The 9,893-nt window shown below is 37.5% G+C and overlaps 1 protein-coding gene across 1 annotated transcript in view; it reads right to left on the minus strand.

The window, feature by feature from the left end:
• The window catches only part of LOC135215858 (histone-lysine N-methyltransferase 2A-like), a gene marked incomplete in the record, with an annotated part of 122,683 nt that extends 113,560 nt beyond the window's left edge, over nucleotides 1-9,123 (minus strand). Inside the window, 3 exon segments of the mRNA XM_064250815.1 lie at nucleotides 563-740; nucleotides 3,685-4,677; nucleotides 8,907-9,123. Coding sequence (XP_064106885.1) covers nucleotides 563-740; nucleotides 3,685-4,677; nucleotides 8,907-9,068 — 1,333 coding nt within the window.
• Nucleotides 9,124-9,893: the final 770 nt, after the last annotated feature.

Below are 9,893 nucleotides of genomic sequence, written 5' to 3' on the forward strand. Positions count from 1 at the left end.
TTACTTCAGTCATTTTCTATATAGTGGTGAACTCAAAAATTTCCCTTTTTTGGGTCTAGCCAAGACGACATCCCAGACAATGTCAGGAAAGCCTCAGTCGCAGAAAGGTCACCATTCAGAATTGTAAACCAATCTCCAGACTTTCCTGATATACTTTTGGCCATTAACATGAATCCACACAAAATGTCATATAAATGCTGCCACGTCAAAGGTGGCAAGTCATGAAATTAACTCCACATAAATGGTGGCACTGGTAATGACACAACACTGATGGAAACACACAAGAGAAAGTGCCAAAACTATAGTGGCATTATGACCTTCATTGCTATACTGTAAACCTATTGCTGTTGTACACTAAATTGTACTAGAGAAATATGATGCTTCTTGGCTATTTCTCTCAAATTCTTACCTATAATACTTTCTTATAAACAATGCAATGAATTACAAATGTTAACAAGATAAGCAGTTCTAAGTTACACACAGGCTATGTAGCTACAGTCATAAATTTTACGTGTATTGTAACACACCTAAATAAATTTCTGATACCAGAGCAAATACCTACCTTCATCAGACTGGGGTATAAGTCTCTGGAGGGAATCAGGATTACGAATTTTTTGAAGAGTGCTTTTATTCAAGTTCAGACGGGCTTTTCTTAAAATGTTCCGCGAGAAGGCAGACAGCGCAGGCGAGGTAGTAGAGGCAGGAGCTGGCATCATCTCATCCACTTCACCCTTTCCACCCTGACAGTAACATTTACAAAAATATTTGTTAAAAAAACCCACTGAAATTATAACTAATCATACAGTAAAAACTTCACAACTTAAATGCCAAACACTATTAAAACAAACATGGAAACTACTACTAATTATACATTAAAAACTTTATAACTTCAATACCAAACACTTCTATACAAAACTAAATATTAAATTTACTTAAAACTGATATATGTGCATTTTCCTTATGGACCAAACCACTGCTTCCTGAACACTTAAAATGCCAATTCCTCCTCTGTGTTATAATTGGCATCTATGTTCATCATATCTATAATAAATAATTCTTATAACATTATATTTTTTAACTAATGAATTACTCAAATACAAACTAGAGGCAGTGCCTGGTTATCGGCGACCCAGTTTTACGGCACTTGTCTAGGAATGACGACTGTATTTTCGGCACCAATCCCCACATAATAGCAGCGCCAATTCCCAGTTATTGCCAATTTTCCGTTGACGACACACTGTCGGGAACAGAATCCCACCACCCACCTAACCGGGGACTGCCTGTGCGATATTTCCATGATAAATACTGCAATGATTTTAACTTGGGATTACATTGCATAAAAAATAATCACCTATAATCTTTCTACAACCTCCTTACTCATAAATAGATCGCCTGGCTAAAGAAACTTATTAACCCATGAAAGACAGATAACCCTGCAAAGTTATCTAATTACACAAGGCATCACTCTCCATATTCAAACTTCTGCACATACAACTGATACCTGCTACAATGTAACTTTATTAATCCATTCAAACATACCAGGATTGGAATGAAATGTAAATCAGACCTTTGACCTGGAAATTCCAAAGTAGAGTTCAAAACAACTGCTACTCAACTTTGTATAAAATTGCTTATGTGCAGTGAAAACCGTACTCATTATTTACAACTCTATTACAGAACTCATCAATGTACTTAACAGCTTGCAAGACCCTCCTCAAAAACTGTCATTACGTATTGGTACATACCTATCCAGAATAGAATTGTCATAAAACTTAACTGCTTAAAATACCATCACCTTCCAACAATCATGATCTTAAAAGGATATTGCACACTTTATATTCCACTCACTCCCAAGGTAATAGATATTTCATTACATAATAATCCTGAAAATGCATAAAAATCTAATATGAATGTGGTAATGTGTACAGGCAGTCTCAGGGTTACGACGGGGTTCCATTCTTGAGATGTGTTGTAAGCCGAAAATCGTCGTAAGCCAGAACATCGTAAAAACCTAAGAAAACCTTACTTTTAATGCTTTGGGTGCATTAAAAACTATGTAAACTGCATTCTTTTTTTCTTAAAAAAAAAAAAAAAAAAAAAAAAAAAAACTTCAAATATAGGTTATTTTTTATTTTTGAAGTCATATTTCTTCTGCCAAATCAGCATTGTAAGCGTCGTAAACCTGAAAATAATGTCTGATAAATATGATTGAAAAGCATTGTAACCTTGGAATGTTGTCAGCCGAACCCGTCGTAAGCCAGGAACTGCCTGTATATATAAAAGTCAGGCAGCAGCAAATGAAGAGGCAATAGACTGCTGATATTTGAATATTTTATGCCTGATTTTGTAGCCCATATATACTGTATCTGCTACACTATATCCTAAAATTAAATACCAGCACTATCAAACAGAACAAGCTAATATTTTAACACACACTTTCCACTTAACACCGAAATGCACAATATTAAGTTAAAGCCAATTGGTCAAGAATCACAAGATTAATGTCTACAGTTTTCCCTCTCGATTTCTCTCTCATATATACTGTATAGTATAGTACAGATTTAAACTTATTATTGTGCATTTCCTTGTTAAGTGGAAAGTTTGTGTTAAAATATTAACTTGTTCCGTTTGATAGTAGTAAAAAGAAGCAGACTGACAAATAGTACTGTATCCTTAACAATGAGTACTGTACTTTAAATAAATAAATATATGTACGTATATGTATATATATGTATATGTATATATATGTATATATATATATGTATATGTGTGTGTGTGTGTGTGTGTGTGTGTGTGTGTGTGTGTGTGTGTGTAAAGTGTGGAGTGCGCGCGCGCCATTCAGTGTTCAAAAGACAGGAGGCAGGAATGGAGGTAAAATAAAAAAAAAAAAAGCTACATGGACTTGACTAGGAGCCAAAGGGACATACTAAACAACCTTTGGTATTGCCTACTGTGCACCACTTGATGTACCTGCTAAAATGGACAAAACATTACTTGGCTTTTTGACTTTGACAAAACTAACCTCCACACAATTTGAAAATCATCTTGTGCCATTAGGTTTTAAAAACCATCTTATTATATTAGAGAGTGATTGTGTCATACCTAGTTCAATTGCAAATTACAGTATATAAAAATACCAAAAACATATACCAGTTTCCAGCTTGGCGCTAGTAAATCCTAATGTTAAGACCAAAGGTTTGTTCCATATATGAACAAATATTCCTTAAAAACAAGTTTTAATTAAGGTATTAAAGTTCAATTGTATTTTGTTTGTATGGTGTTTTTACGTTGCATGGAACCAGTGGCTATTCAGCAACGGGACCAACGGCTTTACGTGACTTCCGAACCACGTCGAGAGTGAACTTCTATCACCAGAAATACACATCTCTCACTCCTCAATGGAATGGCCGGGAGTCGAACCCGCGACCACCGAGGTGAGAAGGAAACACCAAACCAACCATGCCACTGAGGCGCTTAAAGTTCAATTGTAGCAATTGTTTTAAAAATACTGTCAATAAAATCAAAATCAGTAAGCGCAGATTTCCTCTAGAGCCCTGACAAGCCACTTGCTTAAATCAAGACCCCAGAGCCAACATACAGATCTGTTGGTTCAATACCCCTGCGCAATTCATCATGTATAATTTACTTCAATAATGTGGCACATAAAGTTGGCCATTGACTCACCTTTCCTGACTGCTTCAGTCTGTCATCCCATGGCGATCTCAACAACTTCTCTATTTTCTCCTTGACCCTCGACTCCTTCAGATCACATTTCTGGGGAGACTCGGGCACATCCCCTTCCACCACCTCTTGCTGGGGAGCTTCTAGACGTCGCAACATACGTTTTGGCGGTCTTCCAACCTGACCCCTACAGGGACCGGTGATAGCTTCAGTGTACAAAGAAATAGTCCTTCGCATGCGATCCCGCCCTACACCTTCAGACCCTTTACGAGTACTAGACCCATGACTCCTAAAAAGTCTTGTGTGAGGTCGCGATTTTCTGAGCTTGACTAATCTTTTACTGGACAAACTAAGACTATTTTTACTTTCGGCTACTTCAGCATTAGCTTTCAGCTCCACAGAACTGCTGGTAGAACACATTTCAGTAATGTCTGCAAAAAGCCTCTTATTTGGCTTGATAATTCTTGATGACCTGGCACTCATAGTTGGGAGAATGAAACGTTTTGGACTCTTCTCCCCAACAACAGGTAAGGAGGGCAACTTTTTCTTGGCTTTCGCCAGCAATTTCTTGGCCAGCGCAGTTTTAACAGTAGGTTGTCTCCCCATCCTACAATTTGTCTGTTTATGAGCACTGTGTCCAATTATCGGCACTCTGTTTCTACGGCCAAGGGGCACCACAACGTTCGGCACAGTGACCACAGCACTTTCAGGAACTGCCTTCTCACTATCATCACCCTCCTTATCTTTACCATCAACTGGTGGCGTTTTCACTCTGGTTCTTTCATCAAGGGCTTGGGCCTTCTTTTCTTTCCCCTCCCTCACTTCTTTCACAGCCATGGCCACAGCACTTGTCCTTGTCCTTCTCACCAGCCCTTCCTTCTCCAAAGATGAACACACTTCGTCCACTTTTTTCTCCGCTGCCTTGGGTTTATGTGTTGGTACACTTTTTTTCTCTTTACACAAACCATTTGTAAAGCCTTCAAACTCATCTTCATCCTGGAATGGGAAACGCCATTAAAAATTGGGAGCAAACAAAATCAAATACCAACTAACAACTCAAAAATTCTTCAGACACTAACAGGGCCAAGATAAATTTTAACTTCAATGAAATTGACATTACTGTTATAACCTGGCTGTTCTGTGAAATGAAAAACTTCAGTTTTAATTGATATAGTAACGCAGAAATGAGATAGCAATGCCAAACCCTGTTAATGGCAAACATGAAAAATCTCGTGGTAAATTGTGTAACATACAAACTTACATTTTTATATCACAATAAAGTAGATAACTCCCATCCAATCCAAGAGTATATATACAAAAAATAAACAAATAAAATGTAGCTACACATTGTATGCTGAACTTGAGCAGTAAATCCCCAGATCTGGTTGTTCAACAAGAAATGATGTAAAAAAAATTTTTAAAAATGTCTCCTACTGCTATAATGGGAAGATTTACTTAAATCTGGAGGTAAAAAAATAGGCTGATTCTTGAGCAGTAAATTCCCATACCTAGTTGTTCAACAAGAAATGACTATAACTAAAATTTGTCTCCTACTGCAATAATGGTGTAGGTTTACACATTTACTTAAATTTGTAAAAAACAGAAAAAAAAAGCAAAACAGCAGTTTTTAAATAGCAAGAGTAGCCCAACTACATAGTTGATGCAGTAGATAAAATACTATACCCTATCGGCTCCTTCAAGGCGATTTAGGCGTTGTCTCTTACGTTGCCAAATGTACTTCTCTCCGAGTCTTTAAAGGGCTACCCTTCCTATTTACCCCTTTTAATCTGTGCGTCTGTCAAGGAGGTTTAACCTTCTTGGCGTTTGTTAATGTCTCCTGGAAGCAATATACTTCTGGGGGTTCCCTATTGCCTCGACACTCCTTCGAAAATATTTCCATTCTTCCAGGTGTCCCTTTTTCATTTAAGCCTATTAAAATCTCTTTTTGGACCTTTCTTGTGATTATTGCAAGCTACTGGAGTTCTGCACTTTTAATTTACTGGTTTTTGTGTTAATTTACTGCATATAAATAAATATATATATGTATGTATGAGAGAGAGAGAGAGAGAGAGAGAGAGAGAGAGAGAGCTAAGGATTGTGTATGTAGAGTAGACAGATAAGAGAAAGCAGCATAAATGTACAAAGGTTACACAAATAACATTATCGGCAGCTATTTAATTTATTATCTATTCATAATATGGTCCTCTGTTTCTTTCCAGTAAGTATTCATACATAATATGGTCCTCTGTTTCTTTCCAGTAAGTATTCATAACATTTTCCATGTTTTTTGTAAGGCGAACAACTCCTTAATGAGTCTGTGACAGTGACTGTTTTGACGAGCTTCCCTTGTTGAGGCGCGGGCTGTTTGACATCTTTATGCCCTGAGGTCAGCTTAACACCTGAGAGAAGAACTGGCAGCGCTGAAAATTTTTTTTGCCACGTTTAAGAATAAACTTGTTGTTTTATTGTTGTAAAATGCTAGAAAATTGTGAGGGCTTTCAATAATAGCCAAAATTAATCAACAACCAATTATATTTGTGTTGTAAAACTTATGCTGCCTTCATATACCATAAAACGTTGAGTTGGAATATTTGATGTGGCATCGCCGGCAATGGAGGAGACCACACCTAAATCGCCATGAAGGAGTTGATAGGGTATAATCAGTTAAATGACTCAAAGTAACAACCAAAAAAGCTAAAGATTAAAATTATTATCGCAACCCTAGACAAGCATGCATATTGGTAAAAAAACTATATACTATATATATATATATATAGATATATATATATAAACTAGAAATAGTAAATAATCTACTAGAACTATTCTGCCTACTCAACAAAAACATTTGCACCAGCCTTGAAATTCTCAATTTGCAACAATTTAACAACTTGATTCAATTTACTCCAATAACTGGTCTATAAACCCCCCCCCCCCCCCAAAAAAAAAAAAAAAAAAAAAAAAAAAAAAAAAAACCAACACCTACAATTTCATATGGTATTGAACATCACATTAAATTTGTGGTGCAAAGAATCAGAATTAAAAAAAAAATAAAATAAAAAATCTAAAACATCACACACACAAAAATTTAGATAGCACACTGAAGAACTTAATGATTGTACTAGCAATGAATATAGATGTACTAAGACCTGGGGTAGGAAAATTAATCCCATTTAGGATGCAAATCCATTGCTGACGCACTTGGCAAAACTTTACAATAAAACCTGCGATTATAAAAGAACAGGCAAAACTATTTATAAGTCTACCTTCTATCATGATAGCAACACATCTACAGCAGCAAAATAAGAATAGAAACGTTGAAAATTTGAACTCTCAAAAAATCAAGCAGATTTTCATATGTCAAGGGATAAATCTAAAACCTAGGACACTCTTGATATAACGATCACGTGGAATAAGTTATGTATATCATATCTTTTTCACAATATCTAAAAAATATACATAAACATGGTCTTGGAGTTGTTTTACCGTAATTTTGGCCCAAGGACATTACAAAGAATAAAAACTAGCTAGCTTTTACCATTCAAGCTATTGCCATATTGTATAATATAGAAATTGTTTTCTTCAATTGCAAAATCCAGAACTCATCCAGACATCTTTCAATAAATATGAAATGGGCAGTTTATCTGCTTAAAGAAGCAGTGATTTACATTTTTCTCAAAATCCATGAGTTCAAAACACATAAGATGTTTATGTTCCTTTATTTCCTATCTATTTTATTTTATTTTTTTTTTACAATCTGTTTCTGTAAGTAAATAGTAAGCTACACAGTCTGCCACTGTTTTCCATGATTCAATAAATATTTGATGTCTGCGCTGACCTTGACTAAGTAATGCAGGGAACTTGTGCCCCTGAACTGTGGGATTACCAATCACTCATTCCCAAATTAAATTTTCTGATCTTTATGGGTTCCAACATATAGAATCATACATAACGTTCTTCCAGTCATTCATAGCCTGACTACTGAAAAGAGAAAGACAGGGCAATACAATAAACTAGGTTTATAGACTACAGCCTAAAAAATACTGCAATAGGTAAAAACCGCATCCCACTCAGTACCTCCACACCACGCCTACGGGATCACTCTAGCCTAATTGACCAACCATACGCTTGCGATCACTGTAACAGATCTAGTATTTGTGGTTGCAAAACTTGTGGAACTGTCAGATTCAACATTTTCAGATTAGCATTGAAAAGTCTGCCATAGCATGAGAATTGTAACAAATGCTACACCTAGCCTAACACCATCACAAATCTAGTTTAACATATCTCATTTAAGATACTTTTAGAAGTGTTGTAACAGTGGCGTCATTTCAGATTTTTCTTGAGGGGGTGGTGAGATATGTGAGCCCCATCAGCTGGGGGGCAGGGGGACACTAAGAACCGCTGAAATTTAAGAAAATCTGTGGGCATTTTGAAGCCATATATGACTCACTTTGGAGTGAATTTTGCTGCTGTTATTATTTCAAAGGGTAAGGGGGCACACCAAGTCTTGGGGAGGGCCATCAGTGTCTTGAGGGGGGGAAGTGGCCCCCGTCGAATGACGCCCTTGGTTGAAAACCTAGGCCTATAGGCTAATCATTATTGCACCGTTGGATAGCAATCCTCAACCAACTTATTTACCTTTCATTCTAAAATCACGGTTGCAGTGTGTTTATTCGGACCTACATCTGCAATAGGGGTTACACATCAAGTATCAGAGGTTCCGTTTGTCGAATAGTAAAAAGCCTGGGTTAAGTGTGAGTGTCCTAAGCTGCACAGGTTTCGACACATCCACAACAACAACAAAACCAGCACAACAACGAAAGGAACGTATGACCTTGTACATTACTCAACTACACAAATGTGCATCACTTCGTCAGCACACCACTCTAAGGGTGACAAATCTACTTTCTACGACACAAGGGGGTTCCATTTCTACCCTGAAATTCACAGAAAGTTCGTTGCAACTCGAAATGAACCGAAAACAACAACGGCTTCTCCGTTATGTTTTCATGGCGTCTGTATCGACGCTCAAGACGCCACAACGATGTTATCAACGGCGTTCACACTCATAAAACGGAACTATGCCGTGATATTAAAAGAGGACGCGAAAGGAAAAACAAGGGTCAGGGTTATATGGGCCAACTCAAAGGGGGATATTGATTACGAAGGAGGCAGGGATTGGCGCCATGTTGAAGCATTAGAGGCTTCTTCCCTCGCTCTTGTACCTCGTCAGAGTCACCGAATAATTTGTGGAAAAGGTCGAGCCCTCGGCGAATTCTCCTTGTGTATAACTCCTCCGGTGTATTGTTCGGGTATCGGCCTCGAAATCTCACTCGTTTTCTTGTATTCAACTTTAGCGCTTTGCCGGGAAATCTGAACTTTGCCATATCGGTTCTTGGGATGATGATGAGGTTGAGCCTTTTTGGTCCTTTTCGGTTCCCGCCTGATAAAAACTAAAATGCACGTTCCAGTAACGTTCGAGCACCGGCCTTTACGGTCTTCTCAAGCAATAACTTACCTGTTACATTATTAATAAAACACTTTGACAGTCTTAAAACAGTATATATACGAGTTTTGTAAATTTTAAACAACGTTTTATCAAAAAGAAAATAAAACTTTTAGAAGAATGTCGATTTACTTTTCAAAAGTGCAGTAGCGCACAAGGCTAATGCGCGGAATGAGGTGGGGGTTTGGGGGGGAGGCGGAGGACGAGGACAGCGAGGGCCTTACAGGGAGGAAGGAGCCCGCCAAATGTTACAATAACGCATATACACTTCTTTTAACTTATTTCATTCCTTTCTTGACAAGTTTCCATGTTAAAGGACAAATAAGAATTTGCTTAGAACATCCAGTTTCATGAAGCTTCTACGTAAAAGGGTTAATTTACCTCTAGAATGCGGTAGGCCTATGTAATTTAATCACTCGACAGGTATTATTTATCCATCACAATGGCTTTCACCTGACGTGAAATATTCTAACATCTTATTTTTATTGAAATAATATGACTACACTCCGTTTCCAGAATTTTTATTAATCATCTATGAAGAAATTACGTTGCTTCCCTCCAAAACCCTGGAGTCCTGGACCCCAAGCAACCCCACCCCCCAAAGCAAAGGGTGCCTTGCCACAGCTCCCCTTTACCGCATGTTTGCAACTTGTCAACTTTAATTTGAGCCCAAGTGGTTACTGCATAAACATTCCTATTTTAGGCT

Source organism: Macrobrachium nipponense, chromosome 19 (assembly GCF_015104395.2).
Source record: "Macrobrachium nipponense isolate FS-2020 chromosome 19, ASM1510439v2, whole genome shotgun sequence".
In the NCBI taxonomy this organism is placed as follows: domain Eukaryota; kingdom Metazoa; phylum Arthropoda; class Malacostraca; order Decapoda; family Palaemonidae; genus Macrobrachium; species Macrobrachium nipponense.